The sequence below is a fragment of the Microtus pennsylvanicus genome, chromosome 1 (assembly GCF_037038515.1).
Source record: "Microtus pennsylvanicus isolate mMicPen1 chromosome 1, mMicPen1.hap1, whole genome shotgun sequence".
Classification (NCBI taxonomy): domain Eukaryota; kingdom Metazoa; phylum Chordata; class Mammalia; order Rodentia; family Cricetidae; genus Microtus; species Microtus pennsylvanicus.
Genome location: NC_134579.1, coordinates 145,404,674 through 145,426,891, shown reverse-complemented (window position 1 = coordinate 145,426,891; position 22,218 = coordinate 145,404,674). Strand labels below are relative to the sequence as shown.

Below are 22,218 nucleotides of genomic sequence, written 5' to 3'. Positions count from 1 at the left end.
TTGATCCATCCCACTCCTGCCCAGACCACCGAAGCAACAGGATGTGATCTGCCCCACTGAAAAGAGTTGACCCACATGGATAACATAGATCTGAAATAATGGGGTAACATAAGCTACAAGAGCAATTAAGTAGCATGACCTAATTGGCCAATCAGCTTTATAACATATAGAGATCTCTGTGTAATTTTCTTTGGGGTTTCCTGTCTGTGGGCTACCAGGCGGGACAAAAACCCCAACAAGTAGGCCTCGATCATGTTACATGTAAGCACACACACACAATAAAGCTAGCACTACTTTACTCTTACTATTATCACTACTGCTACTACTAATTATTAAAGAACTACACAATTCAATTATAGGATTTATTTTTTGACCACACCTAGTCATTTACAGTACAAATACATGATTTAAAAGTTTTAAGAATTTATTGCCATGGGAACAGTTCTGGTGGGAAACCAATCATTTTCTCCTGGAACACTTTATCAAAGGCTTCAGCTTGGGCTACAGTAAAGTGATTCTTCCAGTCTCCAGTCGTGCCTGGAAAATGTGAAGCAGACACAAAGATGGGTTAATGATGATCTTAACACTATCACTCCTTAACTTAAAATGCTTAACATATCCCTCAATCCACTCTTCACATACTTGACAAAGAACAAACAGTATATAAAGTGAAACTACCTGTGACTCCCTATATAATTCTTCTTATGCCTTGCAATAATATGCAAACAGACTTCTACCTCTGTGGAAATATTGACCCACCTTATTCTGTCCCATCCTGTCAACTACAAAATCTAACAGCATCAACACTAGCTCAAACTCTAGATGGCCAGATTATTTCTGCTCCCCACTATACCTGATTGCACCACATTGTTCATCCCAATAGAGTTTTTTATCTTAATTATCAAAGCTAACTTCAATTGTTCTTTCTACATTTTAGTGTTTACTTAGAGAAGTTCTGAAAAGCATGCAAACAACTTTTAAAACATCTTTTAAAGTTAATTTTAATTATGTGTATAGGTGCACATGAAAGCAGGTACCTTCAGAAGTTAGAGGCAGTGTATCTCTTGGAGCTGGAGATACACACAGCTGTGAACTACATAACAGTAACAATGTAAGAGACACAGAAACAGTCAGCAGTGAATGTCCCAGGACTCCTGTTTCAATCAGTATGGTGTTTGGTAATGTATGCACATCTACATTATTTCATCCTCTGTCCTTTTTATAATCTTTGGTTTTGATAACTGCATTATAAGATGTCTCTAGTTGTAATGTTAAATTGTCCAACTGTTCACACTGTATAGTCTGTACCTTCACACTGGTGTGCTCATATATTCCATACAATAATGTCTTGTTCTTTTGTTTTTTTAGTAATGACACTGTAATCATTTCTTCCTTTCTTCCAAGCAGAACTCTGAATCCCCTATCCTTGTTGTATTTTATTTTATAGTTGTGATACTTTGACCTGCTCTACTCATTTCTATTTTGTATGTATGCACAAAATCTAATATATTTGAACTGTAAAATGATTTGTAAATTGTAAAATCTTTCCTTTAATCAAGCACATCAGGCAAAGGGAGCATTATCAACATGGGTTTGTTGAAAGCATTCCTGAATGAGTGAAGAAGCTATTGGCTTTGTTCCATTTTTCTGATGCAGAAAAATGAGTCCTTGAGATTTTACCCAACATAATATAGATGAATTCTTGTGAAGTGAAAAAGATTTGCAATAAAGGTCAGCCTTTTCCTTATCATATTGCATTCTTTATTAAAGGTTTGTTTCTTAGTTATGTATATATCATTCTGCCTGCATGTATCTGTGCAAGCCAGAAGAGGTCACCAGATCTTACTACTCATGGTTGCAAGCCACCATGTGGTTGCTAGGAATTGAACTCAGGACCTCTAGAAGAACAGTCATTGTTCTTAACTTCTGAGTCATATCTCCAGAACATCACATTATTTTCTGGAAGAATCATGTAAGTTTTTAAGCCTCTAGTAGTATTTATTAAAGAATATATGAAGAATTCATAATTAAATGGTAATTATTGATATACCATATTCAAATAATATACCACTATAGTATATGGATATAATACTGCCATCTGTTACGGTAGAAACTTATAAGTATCCTTTTCTACTCTTAGCTTGTTTGTTATCATCACTTTTAGAACAAGCTTTTGTTCTAAAAGTACTTTTCCTTTGTTCTTGTAGGTCTTTTTCTGTCTCTGTCTAAGATTAATGTCTTAGACATTCGTACACAAACTCACATATACATACATACAATCACACTCATATATGTGTATGTAAATGAATATAAATATATCCTACTGAGACATATGATACAGGAGCCATACTATATTTTGGAAGAGTTAAAACCCTATTTTGGTCTCATGCTCCACCACTCTATGATGGAGGAAGCCTGAAGGTAAAGGCTGAAGTATCTAAATTATTGGTAGAAGAAAATGAAATCCATTGTTCTCTGCTTCCTGCATCTATACCCTAGTTCTTTACTCATCTCCAGAGACCTGACATCTGACCCATTTCTTCTTCAACACTGACTCCCATCTCACCAATTATTTGCTAGAAAGGTGTAGGTGAGTTTCCAGGTGTTATTCACTCTGGCAAAGTTACTCCTTAATTTTAAAGCAATGAAACCATGCCCACAATCTCTTTCCAGCATAGAGAGGTAACACAGACATAGAGAAGATGGATATTACTATTCCAAGAGAGATAATTCAGAACCAACTGAGTAGCCCTGAGTCTGAAACAATTCAAATTTAAGTTGAATAAAACCATTATATTGTAGCAGTGGTGAATAATTTGCATTGTCTTTATGGGGTCTGGAGTCAGCCTGCTATGAGTCAGCAATCTTGACATATTCAACCGCTTTTCAAATCATTTTGAAGGAAGTGATTTCAGTGTTTATCATCCCAGGTATATGTTTGTCCCATGCATTGAAATTTTTTTTAGAGTTGAGTTCTAAGATACAGGGAGCCTTACAGAGCCTCATTGCAACATGTCTGCACTTCATTTTATATTGAGGGTACTGGACATATGCAATGCCAAGATACTCTCCCACAACAAGTCAATTCTTTTTCAGAGTTCCTGAAAGCCACATCATCAACATGGAAAGATTCCATTGCAAGGTCTTTATGAAACTATGTTGTAATGAGCAATGACTTTTGAAACATTCCCAACTTTCTTATAGTCTCATTGAAACAACAAGCTCTCCACATATTCTGACATATATTGAAGTTAGATGTATTTTTCTTCACCTTTCCTCATGAGTTTCAAACTATTAGGAATCATAACTTCTGGGAGTATACTAAAATTCGACATTTTATTTTCTTTCATGACTTGGAAGGAACTGTACTTGAGGACCAGATCCAGCTCATCTTTCTCTAATTTCTTTCCTAGGAAGTCACAGATCTTCTCTATAGTTCCTCTTGTGTCCTAAAATAGAAGAAACAAAAAAAGATGCTAATGAGCAGAGAGATCTGAGAGAACAGATGCAGAGAAGTTAACTGTGGATGGACACTGGAAAGGGGGCATGGAGAAAGAAATGACACCATGAAATGAAAAGAGCATTGAAAGATTTGAGGAAAGAAACAGGGCATTTACAGATGGCAGAAGTCACACACACAGCATTTTATAATGAGTGGGGCTGGCAATGTGTCTGATGTCTGGACCTAAAAGACAGAGACTGATTTCTTTTAGGGAGGAGAGGATACTAGAGACAGCATCTCACATAACAAGGCTGTTCTTAAACTTACTTTGTAGTAGATGAAGACCTGGAACATGTGATTCTCCAGTTTGTTATTTCTGTAAAGTTGTGTTCACAGATGCATGCCAACACGCCCACTAAATGCACTGGGATATTTTTTCCTTTAGATAGGTTCTCACTATGCAGCTTTGTTTGGTGGGATGGAACTTGATATGGAGACTGGACTGACCTCAAGCTCAAATAGGTAAGGGATCCACCACCTGAATTTGCTTTCTAAGTGCTGGCATTTAAGGTGTTGATCACCATACCCCATTTGCCTGAGCATTTAAAGAGACTTCAAGAGATACTTTCAGATAGTGATACATGGGAATGTAGGCAGTGTGCACAAAGATTTTGAGAAAAGTTAATGTTTACACCATGTAATACTGTTTCCTATGGGTAACTAAAATAATATAGTTTTGTAGCACTTTCATAAGAATGATGTCAATATTCATTACTTGGGTTTATTTCAGGGAGCTTTTATTCTGTATTGAGTTAGGTTATCATGCTATAACTCATATATCCATCACATACATAATCTTCTTGCTTCAGATACCCTTAAGCTGGAATCACAAATTCACCTTTCACGAGAGCCACAAATCGCATAAAGTATCCTGGGGGTAACTCTAACAAAGGATGTGAAAGATCTATTTGAGAAGAACTTTAAGGCTTTGAAGTAAGAAATTGAAGAGGACACCATAAAATGGAAAGATCTCCCATGCTCTTGGATGGGTAGGATCAACATAGTAAAAATGGCAATTCTACCAAAGGCAATCTATAAATTCAACACAATCCCCATCAACATCCAAACAAAATTCTTCACAGATCTTGAGAGAACAATAATCAACTTTATATGGAAACACAAAGAACCCAGGATAGCCAAAACAATCCTATACAATACAGGAGCTTCTGGAGGTCTTCCGATCACTGACTTCAAACTCTATTACAGAGCTACAGAATTGAAAACAGCTTGGTATTGGCATAAAAATAGAGATGTTGACCAATGGAATCAATTCATCTGTCAGAATGGCTAAAGTCAAAAACACCAAGGATAGCCTTTGCTGGAGAGGCTGTGGAGGAAGGGGTACCCTCATCCATTGCTGGTGGGAATGCAAATACACAGACATTTCATTGTACAGGCTGATAAGCTAAATTAGCATATATTATTAAGGTATCTTGACTTCACAATTTGGGTCTAAGGATATGTTGCTTTGGAAAAGAGATTTTTCTTTTGTTTCCACAGAGGATGAGAACTTTTGAATTCATTCCAGGCTAATGTTGTCTAATGAACCAAGACCCCGTCAAAGGTTTCCCTAAACACCCCTCAAAAATTACTTCACCCAAAAAACAGCAGGAAGAAGTTTAGGCAGAACTATGCCCATATTCCCAACATTGCCTATAAATGTGTCTTTACATTTAAAAGTGAATATGCTATAGAGATTTGCATTGGTATAGATCTTAGTTTGTTGATACAAAAATTCTGAATTAAATCAGCTGGTATATTTTAAGCATATGCTGACCTCAAATGGAAACCAGGAGAGGAGCTACGTTGGGGAAGTGCTTTCGCACCTGTTTCTGCAGGAGAGGAAAAGCTATGGATATCATCAAAATTGATAAAGATTTGATTTGAAAAAGAGAAACCTCTTGAGAAAGAGAAATGACAGCTCATTCACAGAGGTGACAATCATAAGAAAACCTCATAAGGGTTGGGGCACAGTTCTGTTCTTGTCTTTAAGGAAAATACTCATCTTCAAAGAATCAAGAGAACTTGGACATTTAGATGCCTAAAGATGAAAAGATATCTATGCTGAAAGATTCACCAAGCTAAGAGAAATCTGACATCATTTGCATGGTAAAATTTAATTATCCAGACATGTGTACACCTCTAATTAAAAATAACAGCTGGCTTTGGAGTTGGACAATGACTATCCTTCTCTAAATCCAAGCATGTTGCTAAAACAAAAAAATTCAGAATTTTTGTCTCATGTCAGGAGCCATCTGGTATGGGACAGAAAGAAGATAGATTTGAAGGAAATATTTTACTTTTCTTCATGCCCATTTTGTGTATATCATATCTTTCATTGAATACATGTCTATTATGAATAATGTTTAAGTTTTCAACAATGAACACTAGATTTTCTTGCAGTAACCTTTGAAACTTCCAGGTAGAAGATGGTGCCGACAACAATCACTCCACCTGGTTAATTAAGACATCATGATGCTGATAGTGCTACTATGAGACCAGTTTTTGGGAACCAGCTCCAGAAATGATGAGCCTTCTTACAATGCTTTGGTCAGAACTTCAAATAAGAACTTTAAAAAAAAAAAAACCTATCGACTACTCAAAGACCTTACACAAGTATATAAAACAGTAATTTTAAACTTAACTGTCATTTTACATTTACAGGATCCCATAGAAAGAACATTGCCCCCATGAAAGCTGAAAGCAACTCTAGAAGATGACATCTCCTTTCCCCAAGAAACTTTGTCCTTAGGGTTAGGGACACCATTTTGGGAAAGATTATAATTCATATAGGGTTGGGAGTTGGGGTGGAAATTATGTAGCCTCAGAGATTTAAAAAAAAAATCCAGAAAAAAATAAAGAAGGAAAACTGAATGGGATGATAGGTAGATTAGTGTGAATTTACTCACACTAATAATAATAATAATAGTGAGCAATAGAGTGAATACTTGAGAGCTATTATTTACCGACAATTTACATTGGTATAAATTTTTGTATATTGATGTAAGTTCAAATTCTATTTGTTATATTGAATATGCTCTGATTTCCGCTTAACTGTATATTTATCTGTATGTTTGTATACCTATGCAAAGTTATTTTGTTAGATTGTATACACGCATGCTTCTACCTGTGTTTAAGACATTTTGTATATTGATACAATTTTAGGATATATTTATCATATTACATAATATATTTCTACCTGTGATCAAGATACTTATACATTGTTTACATTTTGAGGTTAATGTACTCATTTGTTGTACAGTTGTTTAAAGATTGTTTAATATTCTAATATGAAGTCTTAGTCTTTAAGTTATACAGGTGTTAAGTATTATATGTCAATAGTCATCCATGTTTGTCTACATACAGTTAAACTAATCAGGTTCTTTAGATACATAGAGATAGATTGTATCTATCCACATAGCTAGGTAAAGTTTAACTCCTTCAAAGATCTGTAGAACATGGCATTTAAATAACTTGGGATTTTGTTAATGTGAGACACGATTGCTCTTGGCAATCATTGATCTATTCCTGAGAGAGTGTTGAGCACCAAAGACACTCCACTTGGAGTTTGTTTTTTTCTTGGCAAAACTGGCTTTTTGCCTATGCCTTGACCAATGACAAAGTGCACAATCACCAGACTTGACCCAGCATGATACAAGAAAAAATGCTGCCGAACATCTTACAAGACATTGTAAGATGGTTCTGAAAAATTTCCTGCCTCTGAAAATGGTCTGTCAGTTACTCGAGGTGTTAGCCAAAGTTGGCAGATTCAACATTGCAAATGAGACTTTGAGTGATTGCCTAGGCAGCCAGTTGTCTCTGTCATCTACTGTACATTTTGGAAGCTGCTTGATTGTGCTTCCTGCCTACTCAAGTTAATATTATCTCCCTTCTCCGGTCTTCAATGGGGCTGAAGACTAGGTAGTCATCATTACCATCCTCTTATGATCTAGTCAAGCCATTTTTACTACAATCTTAGACTCCTTAGGATAGAACGTTTATTAAAACATTAGGATGTGTTCCTTGCTTAATATTGTCTATGCAGGTTGTAATTCTAACTTTATACTTAATATCTGTTCCTATTGTACTTAGTTTTGTATTAGGTTTGGAACTCTTTTATTTAAACAAAAGGGGGAGGTTCTTTGGGAGCTCCTTCATCAAATAACCTTTAATATACCAGCTCACTAGGGCATGGTCTCATAGTATAAATGCAAATGTAAGGAGTGCTCTGCATCTCTCTCTTTGGACTCTCATTTTTGTCTCCTATCTTCAGTTCCTGTTTCCCATTAGTGCAGAGGACTGTGATCTGTGATCCTACCCCTAAATAAATAAACATTTATAATACATAATCCTGAACTAGTGTGGGATTATTTTGTAACTTCCATCATCAAGAGGGAGTATTTTTAACTAAGTGAACATTAGCCCAAGGCGAACACACCTCCCATTGGGTGGAGTTTCCCCTATACTCCAGCACTTGTATTATCCCAGAACTCACTGATGGTTTTCTTCTTTGCAGTCAAGGGTAGATGACATACATTTTGGCACAACAGTAGAATAACATTACTGTCCCCACTAACCATTGACCACTGCATTATCAGATGTATCAAATGTGCTGCCTAGACAGAATTAAAAACCTGTAGTGCAAGTGTGAGCTACCCCTCCCTTTCTCAAGGTAAAGTAGGATAAAGAAGACATGGAAAATGGACTAGGAGGCTGGAGAGGAAATGTCAGATGCAGGTCAATAAAGAACATAAGCAATAATCTAACTTTTATTGAGTGTTCATGAGCCTAACACTGACATGGCAACACTGAGGAATGTGAGGTGCTCCATGGGTGGGTTTGTGAGAGGGTTTGTGGTTGAAATAAGAATGTTGGTTACCTGTTTCAGGTCTTCATAGCTCAAAAGCAGGAAGTTGTCCCTTTCTCTCATGGACAGCCAGGCACGGGTGTGCTCAAACCATGATCCATATACAACTGTGTGAAGGGAGGAAGAAAGTGTTGATTACAAAGAATAAAAGTGAGCACTGCCTGATATTCTTCACTTTTGTGCAAATGGTAGATACCTTTATTAAGAAAAATCAAACTGACATTTACAATATTCAATGTAACAAATGATACATACACTACAATGAGCTGATTAAATAAAAAACACTAGTCAGCTCATCACCCCACTGCTTTACCACTGATGCCATGAGGAGACATCCTCCTGTTGGGTATCAATGACTGAGGCATGTGTTGGGGAAAGCAATCACACCAATACAGTAAGCCAGAGGTTTCTGGACATGGTTAGGCTTGGACTATTTTAATTCCATCATGTCTGAAGAACTATCTTGATAATTATGAGGGAGACCACCTTCTATTGGCTTCCCCCTCTACGTTACCCCCACTACTCAACATCACTCTTCAACACCCAAGCCTCCAAAACACAGACAAGTAGAGACCTTCCAAGCATAGACATCCACCTTTACATCCAAACTTCATTTACGTTCTTAAGGCTATTGTGATGTGTTCACAATAGATCCTGGTCTAGTGCACTCTCTTCTTGTCTCAGCCTCCATTTCACACTTGCACTGTTACCCATTATCTGAAGAAATAACTGAATCAAATCAGGAAAGAAGGTAAGAGTTAAGTCAGGGTAAGAGCAGTAGAATATATGAATTCAAGGATTCTAAGATTTAATTGAAAGCTGAGGGTAAATGACCTACCGAGAAGTTGTAAAGAGAAAGTGAATTCCACAAGAATTGGCAGAATTAAGTCACTTAAAGAGATTGAAAGCTGGTCTCAGGTGATGGCTCAGTGGAATGCATTTGCCTTGTAAGTGTGAGCACCTCAGTTTGAATACTTAGGAACTATTGAACATAATAGAAATTAAGGTTCAACACCTAATGTTGTTGCTTGTCTTCCACATTCAAGCTTTGGATCAAGAACAGATAAAGTCACACATTTGTTTCCATACAATCATGGATACACACACCTATGCCCATCAAAAAAGGTTAAAAGCCAAGCCAGAAGTGGTGGCATACATTTGAAATACTAAATCTCAGGAGTTAGAGCCAAGGGAAGACTAGAGCTTCAATGTCATTTTCCATTACATTGTGAATTAGTGGCCAACTTGAGATACACATGATCATGTCTGTAAATAAGCAAAAAACCAAAAGCATGTTAGTGAGAGCATCAAAAATAAGCCAATAACATATACGTTGCTGATAATTAACATTTGGTTTGCTTTAGAGGTCATTTTTGAAGATAATTTGTTTATTTGGAGGCTGGGATTACAAAGTAAATGTCAAGAAGGCTGTCTCTGTCTGTTTTGTAGAAAAGGATTACTTGAACTATTGATCCACTGTACCCATCCTATAAATGTCATGAGTGAAGGCTTTTACCATGTTACTCAGCCTGGATATATTATTTTCTAACACTTTAGTTTATATATATCAAGTTATGAGACCTAGTGGCTGTGTTCAACTAGGTTCTCTCTGCCTACCAGCCCTGGCTATCCTTTTTTCCTGCCTCAATATTGCCTGCTTAGCTCTCTATTAGATCATCATGTGTTTTAGACAGGCAAAGTTTCACAGCTTCACAGAGTTAAACAAATTAAACATAAATGAATGCAACACATCTTTGAAACATTAAAATAAATGTTTTACAACATAAATGACTGTAACACATCTTAAAATAATATTCCACAACATCTCTATAAGTTGCTTTCTGTTGGAACAGAAGCCAACTCAGATACAGTTGGAAATTGGGGCACCACAAAGACCAAAAAAGAATCTTCCCTCAGAATTGTATAAGTAAACAAAGAAAGCACATTGAAATTGTCAAGAGAAAAACACCAAATCTAACGTAATAGAAGGTCTGTTAGAACTGAGATTTCAACAGAGTTTAAAATCTGTGTGATGCAATGTAAACAAACCTAAGAGAGATGTTTAAAGGTCAATGTACCTACATTAAGAAATCAGTTAGATATCTAATAAATGGGTTAATGGTTCACCTTAGGGCTCTCTGGAAAAAGAAAAAGTCAAATGCCAAAATCAGCAGCTGTAAAGTGAGCACAGACATTAATGAAAAAAAAATTTGAAAGCATCCCAACAGCAAAACAAACCAGAGAGTCAATGAAACAGATGTGATTCCTTCAAAATGTAAACAATGTTGACAAACCTTAGGTAAACTAACCAAAGGGAAGAACAATTTCCAAAACTAATACAATAAGACATGAAAATGGAGCACTATGACAATCACCAGTGAAATTCAGAAAATTATGAGAATTTACCTTAAGAAATTCCACCAAACTTGAAAATCTAAAGCATATGGAAATATTTTATTTCTTTTTTTTATTGAAAAAATTTCTGCCTCCTCCCACTTCCCATTTTCCACTCCCTCCCCCAACTTCTCCCCCCTTGCCCCACTCCCCCCCCCCAATTTTCTGCCCTCTCCCCATTCTTTTCTCCCTCCCTCTCCAGTCAAAAGAGCAGTCAGGGTTTCCTGACCTGTGGGAAGTCCAGTGTCCTCCCCACTCCATCCAGGTCTAGGAAGGTGAGCATCCAAACAGGCTAGGTTCCCACAAAGCCAGTTCATGCAGTAGGATCAAAACCCAGTACCACTGTCTTGTGTTTTTCATCAGCCTTTTTTGTCTGCCATGTTCAGAGAGTCCAGTTTTATCCAATGCTTTTTCAGTCCCAGTCCAGCTGGCCTTGGTGAGTTCCCAATAGATCAGCCCCACTGTCACAGTGGGTGAAGACTCCCCTGGTGGTCCTGACTTCCTTGCTCATGTTCTCCCTCCTTCTGCTTCTCATTTGGACCTTGGGAGCTCAGTCCTGTGCTCCAATGTTTAAAATGTTTAAAAAATAAACAGGTATACGTGGGGAGAAGGCTCAGCATTTAAAAGCATTAATTGTTCCTCTACAGGACCAGGATTCAGTTTTCAGTATCTACATGATAGCTGTCAGTATACTCTGTCAGTCTTTGTGGGTATCAGACACATATGCAGCAAGACAAATATATGCAAGCAAAATACATCTACACATAAAATAAAATGAACCTTAAAATTAATCAGGCCTGACCCTGCCCCTTGCCTGCCATTTTTGGATTAGGAAAAGGAACAGCAAAGACCAGGTCTGAACAACTCAGCTACCATTGAGGTCAAGATCCAGGGCACTGAGTGGTTTACCTCAACATAGACACTATCAGTAAGCTCTGGAGAAGGTGGAAAGGACAAGCCCTGTGGAACAATAGCCACTGGATAATCATGCGTCTGAGCAATAATAGAATATCCAAGATATCCAATAATATCCTCATCCACGTCTAGATGAGGGTCCAGTATTGATGGTGTAGCAGAAGCCAGAGACCCTGAATGCGAACACAGCTCATTGCAATGAATATTTATAGGTAAAGCTGTTTATGCAAAAGGGTATACTTCATGGCATATCTTAGCTCACAATGCTATTTATTATGATGAGCAAATATGGAAAGGTGAGAATGATGGAGTAGCAAAGTACTTAATGTATAATGACCCTGGACATAGCAGATGTGATGGGTATGAGGGAGGACTGGCTTTGAGAGAGGAGCAGGTGATTTGCCCAGAGGGATGGGTGGAATAGTTTGATTTTTTGTTTGCTTTTCCTTTGTTTTTAAAATAAATTTACATTGCTTTTACATTCCAGCCTTAGTTTTTCCTAACTCATTTCCTCCCAGTCCCTCACCCACATATCTCCTCTATTAACATCCCCAAACATTCCTCATCCATTTCTGTTTAGGAAAGGGAGGGTCTCCCATGAATATTAACAAAAGGTTGCATATCCGCCAGGCACATGCCTTTAATCCCAGCACTCAGGAGGCAGAGGCAGGCAGAGCTCTGTGAGTTCGAGACCAGCCTGGTCTACAGAGCTAGTTCCAGGACAGGCTCCAAAGCCACAGAGAAACCCTGTCTCGAAAAACCAAAAAAAAAAAAAAACCTAAACAAACAAAAAAAAAAACCCCAAAACACTGCATATCAAGTTGTAGTAGACTATGCATCTCCTCATGTATTAAAGATGAACAAGTTGGCCCAGTACAAGGAGGAGGGCCCCAAGAACCAGTAAAAGAATCAGAGACATTCTATAAGAAGTTAGCAGTTCCATAAGAGAGCCACTCTACGCAACTGTAACATATATGAAGAGGGCCTTTGTCAATCCCCTCTAGGCACCCTGGTTTTCAGTTCAGTGTCTGTGAGCTCTATGAGACTAGGTTGATTCTATGAGTTTTCTTCTGGTGTCCTTGACCGTTCTGGCACCTACAATCCCTTCTCATCATTTTCTGCAGGATTCTCTGAACTCCACCTAATGGTTGGCTATGGATCTGCATCTGTTCCCATCTGTTATTGATGATGTCACTCTGATTACTGTCGGGCTAGGAACCAGTGTGGTCATAGGAGATGGCCAGTTCAGGCTACATATCTGATATGCTAGGAGTGTAAGCTGGAGCTTCCTTATAGATTCCTGTGAGATTCTCTTGTGCAAGGATTTACCTGACCCAGAAATGCCCCACCTTTTCAATCCTCTCCCCAGTATTCATAACAGCATTTTTCATAATGGCCAGAAACTGGAAACAACCTAGGGGCCCCTCAACCAAAGAATGGATAAAGAACATTTGGTCCATTTTCTCAATGGAATGCTACTCACCTGGTAAAAAAAAAAAAAAAACTGGCATCGGACAACTTGAAAGAAAATGGATGGAATTAAAAAAATCATCCTGAGTGAGGAAGCCCAGACTCAGAAAGGCAAATATGGTATGTATGTACTCATAAGTGAATATTATCTGTAAAGTAAAGGATAACCATGCAACAATCAACAGCCCAGAGAGGCAATGTAGCAAGGATTGAAAAGGGGGATATGTCCCTAAAATGGGGAAAATAGAAGAAATTTCCTGAGTTAACTGGGTGCTGGCAGGGGTGGGAACATGATGGATTTTAATGGGAGAATGTATGGAATGGGAGAGTATTTGAGATACATCTTGATGGGGGTATTTTAGGGTTAGATAGAAACCTACTGCTAGGGAAACTCCCATGCTTCTACAAGGATGTTCAAATCAAGGACTAGCTACAGTGGATAGACAGCCTGAACTGGCCATCTCTTGTAATCAGGACAATAACAGCACACCTTGTCATCAGAGTCATCATCCAGTGATGAATGGAAACAGATGCAGAGACCTACAGCAAAGCACTGGGCTTCACTATAGGAATTCACCTGAAGAGAATGAGATGGATTAGATGAGTCAGGTGGGTCAAGGTTATCACAAGAAAATTCACAGAAATGACTTATATGGGTCTATAGGCTTATGGACTGACAGAGAGACTGCATGGAACTGACTTATGGCCTCTTATGTTTGACACTGTGTAGCTTGATTTACTTGGATTCCTAGTTGTAGAAGTTGGGCCTGTCATTATTGCTTTGGCTGACATTTAGGAACCTATTCCTCATAGTGGGTTGCCTTGCTCAGCCTTAATATAAGGTGAGAAGTTTAGTCCTACCTCAACATGCCATGTCATTCTATGTTGACACCCATGCTGAGGCCTGTCACTTTCTGAACAGAGGAGAAGTGGATTGGGAGGTAGAGTTGGTAGATAGATAGGAAGAGGGAATGGGATGAGAAGAGAGAGGGGAAACTGAGGTCATGATATAAAGTAAATGAGCAAATTAAAAAAGAATTTACTTCCTCTCAAATCCCACACTCAGTGATGTATTACTTCCTAGAAGGTTGTGTCTCATAAATTTGAAACTGCCATCAACTGGAAAACAAGTGTTCAAATGCCATTATATATGTGGTTCATTTCTAATTCATTCACCACATAAGATAATACCTGCTGGAAAGACCAGACTCTCCAAATGATGCCAGAATGGGTTTTCATGGGACAAGCTCTTCCTGAACCCTGTTATGCAGTGGTGAGTGAGAACAGAAATTCTACATCACCAGGATAAACATGGTTATGAGTCTGGAAGCCACAGATTGTTTGTGTTTTGAGGAATAAGATGGAGCCATCTGAATATTAAATAATATACTAAAGGCTGGGGATGTAGCCAAGTTTGATAACATGCATGACACTGTGGTTTTGAGTCACAGTATTCAATAAACAGAACATGGTTGTAGTTGCTTGTAGTCCTAGAACTCAAGAGGTAGATGCAGGAGGAACAGAGCTTCAAGGTCACCCCTGACTATATAGAGAGTTCAAGACCATCCAAAACTATATCTCATCTTGTCTTTAAAATATCTTTGAGCCCTGGGCTATTAGAAGAGCTAATACCTATACTCCTCAATGTGTTCCACTTAATAGAAAGAGAAGGGTCATTCCCAAACTCATTTTATGAAGAATGCATTTATCCTGATACAAAAACTGCACAAAGATTCAACCAATAGAGAATTACAGACCAATTTCACTCATGAACATGCAAAAGTTCTTAGTAAAAATATTGGCAAACCGAATCCAAGTACACAAAAAAAAAATAATCCATTATGATCAAGTAAGCTTCACTCCAGAGATATAGTGCTGGTACAACATATGAAAATCTAGCAATGTAATCCATCATATAAATAAACTAAAAGAAAAAAACACATACCATCATTTTATTGGATGCCAAAAAAGCATTTGACTAAATTTAACACCTCTTCATGATAAAGGTATTGGAGAGATTAGAGATACAAGGATCATATCTAAATATAATAAATGTAATTACAGCAAGCTGATTACTAACATCTAATTAAATGGAGAGAACCTCAAAGCAATTCCATTCAAATCAGGACCAAGTAAGGGCTGTCCATGTTCTCCATATCTCTTGTAGTTCTTGCAAGTGCAATTAGACAACATAAGGGGACCAAGGGGACTCAAATTGGAAAGGAGGAAGTCAAACATTTGTTATTTGCAAATGATATGATAGTGACCCCAAACATTCTGCCAGAGAACTCCTACAGCTGATAAATACCTTCAGTGATGTGGCAGGATACAAGACCAACTCAAAAATATCAGTAGCCCTCCTATACACAAAGGCTGACGATGCTGAGAGGGAAATCAGAGAAACTTCACCCTTCCCAATAGCCACATATACCATAAAGTATCCTGGGTTAACACTAACCAAGGAAGTGAAAAACCTATTTCACAAGAACTTTAAGTCTTTGAAGAAAGACAGTGAAGAAGATACCAGAAAATGGAAAAATCTCCCATGCTCTTGGATAGGAAGGATAAACATAGTAAAAATGGCAATGCTACCAAAGGCAATCTATAGATTCAATGCAATCCCCATCAAAATCCCAACATAGTTTTTCACAGACCTTGAGAGAACAATAATCAACTTCATATGGAAAAACAAAAAGCCCAAGATAACAAAAACAATCCTATACAATAAAGAAACTTCCAGAGGCATTACCATCCCTGACTTTATTACACTATTACACTATTACAGAGGTACAGTAATCAAAACAGCTTGGTATTGGCATAAAAACAGAGACGTTTACCATAGGGATAAAATTCAAGACCTGGATATTAATCCATACACCTATGAACACCCAATTTTTGACAAAGGAGTTAAAAGTATACAGTGGAAGAAAGAATGCATCTTCAAGAGTTGGTTCAGGCAGAACTGGGTGTCAACCTGTAGAAGACTGAAATTAGATCCATATCTATCACAATGCACAAAACTCAAGTTCAAATAGGTTAAAGACCTCAATAAAAATCTGACCACCCTGTATCTGATAGACGAGTAATTGGGAAGTAGCTTTCAATGCATGGGTACAGGAGAGCACTTACTAAGTATGACCCCAGTAGCACAATAAGAACAACAATGAATAAATGGGCCGTCCTGAAACTGAGAAGTTTCTGTACAGCAAAGGACACAGTCAATAAGACAAAAAGGCAACCTAATAAATGGGAGAAGATCTTCACCAACCCCTTATCAGACAAAGGACTGAGCTCCAAAATATATAAAGAACTCAAGAAATTAGATATTAAAAATTTAAATAACCCAGTTAACAATGGGGTACTGAATTAAACAGAATTCTCAATAGAAGAATTTCAAATGGTCCAAAAATACTTAAGGGCATGTTCAACTTCCTTAGCTATCAGGGAAATGCAAATCAAAACAACTCTGAGATACCATCTTACATCTGTCAGAATGGCAAAATAAAAAAAAACAATAATGATAGCTTATGCTGGAGAGGATTTGGAGTAACGGGGACACTCATTCTTTGATGGTGGGAATGTTAACTTGTACAACCACTTTGGAAATCAGTGTGCTGTTTTCTCAGAAAATTGGGAGTCAACCTACCTCATGATCCAGCAATACCACTCTTGGGAATGTAACCAAAAGTTGCTCAATTCTACGACAAAATCATTTGTTGAACTATGTTCATAGCAACACTATATGTAATAGCCAGAACCTGGAAACAACCTAGATGTTCCTCAATGAAAGAACAGATAAAGAAAGTGTGGCAATCTATACATTAATGTACTACTCAGCGTTAAAAAAAAACAATGACATCTTGAATTTTGTGTGCAAATGGATGGAAATAGAAAACACTATCCCGAGTGAGCTAACTCAGATCAAAAATATGAGTATGGTATATATTCACTCATGAGCGGATACTAGCCATAAACAAAAGGACTTTGAGCCTATTGTTCATGATCCTAGAGAAGCTAAGTAATAAGGTGAATCCAAAGACAAACATATATAGATCCACCTGGAAATTGGAAGCAGACAATATTGCGTGACAACATTTGGGAGCATGAGGGAAAGAAGTAGAAGGAAGGAAAAAAGGGGAAGAGGAGCGGAGAAGGGGGGCTTTGGGGAGAGCTTGAGGGAATGGCATAGTTGAGATGGAGGAAGGAAAGATAAGAGATATCTTGATTGAGGGAGCCATGTTGGGGTCAGCAAGAAACCTGGCTCTAGAAAATTTCCCAGGAATCAACAAGGATGACCCCAACTAAGACTGAAGCAATAAAGAGGATGTCTCTACTGTCCTTGCCCTGTAGTCAGAGTGATGATTATCTTTAATATCACCATAGAACTTTTGTCCAACAACAGATGAAAACAGAGAGAGACCCGCATCAGGGCACTGGACTGAGCACCCAAGGTCCAGTTGAAGAGTGGAATGAGGGAGAGTATGAGCAAGGAAGTCAAGACCACGAGGAGTTCACACACCAAGACAATGTGCCTGAGCTAATGAGGCCTCACCAACTTCAACTGACCGGTTAACGAATGAGCATGGGATCAACCTAGTCTCTCTGAATGTGGTTGACAGTTGTGGCAGACTGAGGGGACAATGACAATGGCACTGGGATTTGTCTCTACTGCATGTACTGGCTTTTGGGGATTTTTTTCTCTTTGGATGTATACTGCGATCAAGCTGGATGTAGTGGGGAGGGACTTGGACCTTCCACAGGTCAGGGTGCCTTGTCCTCTCTTAATATTGGAGAAGGTGAGAGAAGGATGTGTGGAAGACTGGAAGGGAAGTGGGAGGAGGAGAGGAAGTGGAAATTTGGATTGGTAATTTTTAAAGTAATAAAATGAAAGAAATGCCTTTGAGCCAATAGCAACTCCTATATTTAATAGGACACTCACCATTTCCTTTGAGGAACCATTCAAAATACTCTATCAGGGAACCTGGATTCTTAACAAGGTTTGTCTTATGAAAGAAAAAATAACCAGACACAAGAACATCTCTGGGATTTCTGATGACATAGATCATCTAAAATGGAAAAACATGTATATGAGGGACAATACAGTCATTCTTCACTTTTACCTGTTACAATTTATATGAAATGTCAATCAAATATCATGACATTTCTAAAGTCATTTATTAATTTTATTTGGAAAAACCATACTTAAGTACGATACAGTCAAGATCCTCTTTCAGACTTTAATTTGATTTACAAATACATAACAGCCAAATGACTGAGGTCACTATTATTGTAAAAAACAAAAACAATAATAAAAATCCAACACTGATTCTATAGTTGTCAAAAACAATATCTCACAGTGTGAAATATCATCCATCTGCTGTGAAAGAGTAACTTATCTACACAGAATATTGAGTACTGTGCTCAATCAATCTGCGATATGACAAACTTTTTGGTTTCTGTAACTATAACTACCAAATATAACCCTCAAAACAGTCATGGTGCAGAGCTTAAAGCCAATGTGCAATTAACCAGTGGTGAAAACAAAGACCTACAGGAAACTAAGTAAGGAAGAGTCAGAGAAAACAATTTCCTTTGGGAAAAGCATAACTATTTGTCACATAATGCTGAACGCTCATCCCAGAAAACATACAGACAAGGAATATTGTACAGACAGAGCTGATTGATAATACTTAAGTATTTATACATATGTAGATATGTATAAATATACATATATAATAAAAATCAATGAAAAAGTTACCATAAATCTGGAAAATGAGAGCTATATAAATGAGTGTGGAGGAAGGGGTTGGGAGAGTGTTGTATCCAATTAAATTGTAATCTCAAAAATAAAATAAATAAGTTAAAAGTGAATAAATTTAATAAAAGGATACTTATATTTTGAACCAATGCATTTGTGGAATTATTCTAGAATATATCTCTTTATGCCTCAATTTCTCCAGACAAGAGTTTGCCAAATTCAGATAAGACACAAACACATATTTTTGAATGGTCACAACTCAATTGTGGTATTTTTAGGAGAGATAGTTCCTCTAAGAGTGTCTTTGCAGTTTAAGCATAAAATAATATTAAGTTCTGTGGTGGAAAGACTACCAGTAAACATTCTTACTAACAAGAAGCTATGAATATTTCTGAACCTTTCTCTAGTTCTTCTATCCGGAACATGGGTGATTCCTGTGGTTACGGATCTCAATGGACAGCTAGACCCAGCAAGACACAGTGGAGTGGATAGAGATGAGCCATAACTGTTGAACATCTACATGTTTCGATGCCTGTTCATGTTGTTTCACCTATGAGGTAGTATGTGTTGGGTGTTTCACCCACTGTGCATGGGGTATTTATAGAATCAAGATTAGCTAATTAATTAATTAATTAATTACTTTGGTGACAGACAAACAGTAATATCTACTGTACACTATAATTTTAACTGTATTTGACCTGTATATATAGTTCCTTGATGCTCTAATGTGTTGTTCCACTTTCTGTCATATATCTGCCATGATCACTGTATGGTGATTGACATCATGGGACTTTGATTTAGTCTGAGAAGGGAACACATCAATATCACCTAGTGCATGAGAATCCCAGCTTTCCTACCTCAACCTAAAAAAAAATCAGAGTCCATTTAAACAAGAGCTCCAGGGTCTGTCATGGTAGAATAAATTCAATGAGCATTTGACCAAGCATTTCTCAACCACTGGATACTGACCTTAGCCTTGGAACTGAAGAAAGACTTGGGGAAAAGATGGAAGGGAAGATGAGAGGTAATGAGGCGTGGTCCTTCCTGATTGATTAAAATTGAATATCCTATTTGAGACTCTACCCAGGGTGAGCGTTCCCAGAGAGGCACAGATTGAATCCACTTCTGATTCCCCTTGGACTTAATTAAGCAGACAATCTCAATCAGCCAGTTAGTTCCTGAACAAGAAGAAAAATTGATGGTCAGTAATTTCAACATATTTGTTAAAAAAGCCTCAAGTAGAATTTACAGTCACACTTTTTACAGTGCAGCTGTTTCCAAGTACACAGACCTGTGGTGTTCACAATGTCTACATGGTGTTAGCACAAAGTATATTGATGTAGCTCATCCCCAATGCTTCACTTGGAAAAACAGAGATTATTCTCAGTATACTTCACCTGCCTCCTAAATATACCCAGCAGTCCTGGACCGTCATCAGTCTACATTCTGGTGCAGTGAATTTGACTATCCCAGATATTTCACAGGGATGAAGTTATAAAATCTGTTCTAGCTTGCACGAAAAAATCTAGACGAGTTCCCTTCTTATAATACAATGCCCTTGAGATGCATCCATTCTGCAGTGTGTCTGTGAGTACTGCTTGTCCTTAAGGTAAATAAATGCCCTCTTGTCTATTTAACACACACACTCTATCCATGTTTGCATGCACATTTATCAGTGGATATTTATCTACCTTTCTTCCCTGGGCGATTGTCTGAATCTTTATCCTGAATTCTACTGTCCTTCACTTTCCAAGTTATTGCACATTCCTTGTCAGCAACCTATTACTTTCCTAATGGTCAATGCTTCCTCCACCCAGTAAACATCCCTTCCCCAAAAGTCTTGATGCTTCTTTTTGGTTCCTTGAGTTTGAGACTCTTTCTACAACCTGAACAAGAACCATGGTAATTCTCTCCATGACATTTTACTCTCCATCACATATTCTTATGTCCATGCCTTTTTTTCTATTGATGTTATTTCCTTTCCTTATTCTCATGATTCTCCCTCTTTCACTCACTCTTCTACACAGAGACACAACAATGCCAGGGTCTGCCTTAGGATCCATAGACATTGCTCTCTTTCTTTCTTTTTTTTAAAAAAAATAATTTTTAGATGTTTTAGAAAAATACCAACCAAAATTCCCACTCCCTCCCCTCCTACCATTTCCTTCACACACACTCCCACTCCACCCCCAAATAATCCTGCCTTAACTGATCTTTGAATTCAAAGATAAGGCTAAAGTCTTTCTCTGAGTGTAAATGTGCTGACAGAAAGCTCTCCTTACCCACAAAGCATTTTAAACAACTGATATACAGGACACTCTACTCATTGCCTAAATTAATGATGATCAATGTCCCAACCTTCCTCATACAGTTCAAGATCATTCTCACTAACATTCCTTACCTGATTTGGGGTAAGTCAATATGATTGTGTCTTCATCTCTAACCACAAACTTATCACCGATGTCTTCAAGTATTTCTTTTTCAAACCCGAATGCAGGAAAAGGTATTCCTTCATACCAAAAGTAGTCTGACATGGCCAAGAGCTCTTTGTGGGTGCTGTTAGGATTCCACCTTTAGCCACCTGTACATCTTCTAGCTAATGTTGAGAGCTAATATTTATAGTACAGCGAAAAGAAATCATTAACAGCCCATGGTTCATTCCAAAACTAACTACTGAGAGGATGAAAGAGATATTGTAACCGTAAGTCAAATGTTGTTGTATTAAGCAATTGTGAACTCATACAGAGATCATTCTCCAGCATTTCTGAGCCTGAGTTCATGACTCCAAACCAGAAACTCAATAATAAGTGCTAGGTCATGGAAATGGGACTCACTTATCATGCTTTCTAATTCAATTTAGCTTTCAGGGTGGTTTCAAATGTGCAAAAAATTACAGAGATCATATAAAATGTTGCAACAAGCAATTTCTTTTTTAAATAGTGGTTGTTTCCTCAGCTGCATATATGACTCCAACCCTCGCCCTTTCCCCATACAACCATCCCTTTATATCCCATATTTTTGTGTTCTTTAATATTTATTTATAACATACGGAGTCCATTTAGTTTTGTTTGTATGTGAATGTATTCTGAGTTGAGCACTTGGAAAGTTTTTTCAAAAGTCCCAGTAAATAGTAAAAGTAGCATAGTGTGTACAACTAAGAACAAAAGCTCCTGCTGCAAAAATATTTCAATTCTTGCATGTACTCTAGTCTGGAGAAACATGTGAAAATTGTATGAAAGTTTGAGTGATGGAGTACCAGACCCTGGTCTGTCTCTAGTCCCTTTCTCCTGTTGCTGGAATAGATATCCTCCA

At 37.7% G+C, this 22,218-nt stretch overlaps 1 protein-coding gene across 1 annotated transcript; it reads right to left on the bottom strand.

Moving 5' to 3' along the window:
- Positions 1-348: 348 nt before the first annotated feature.
- On the bottom strand, positions 349-21,484 carry LOC142860334 (sulfotransferase 2A1-like). Its single transcript, XM_075991441.1, has 6 exons — positions 21,308-21,484; positions 19,876-20,084; positions 18,088-18,214; positions 8,382-8,476; positions 3,272-3,449; positions 349-537 (listed from the first exon to the last, which is right to left on the bottom strand). The coding sequence occupies exons 1-6, from the start codon at positions 21,438-21,440 to the stop codon at positions 425-427; spliced, it is 855 nt and encodes a 284-aa protein (XP_075847556.1). The 5' UTR covers positions 21,441-21,484; the 3' UTR covers positions 349-424.
- Between the last annotated feature and the right edge of the window lie 734 nt (positions 21,485-22,218).

Excerpts from the sequence above, each read along its gene's own strand:
- LOC142860334 (XM_075991441.1), bottom strand. The coding sequence starts at position 21,440 with ATGTCAGACTACTTTTGGTATGAAGGAATACCTTTTCCTGCATTCGGG. Across the intron at positions 20,085-21,307 it reads ATTGACTTACCCCAAATCAG|GAACTAACTGGCTGATTGAG; the intron begins GTAAGGAATGTT and ends CTTCTTGTTCAG. Across the intron at positions 538-3,271 it reads TTTGAAACTCATGAGGAAAG|GCACGACTGGAGACTGGAAG; the intron begins GTGAAGAAAAAT and ends CACATTTTCCAG.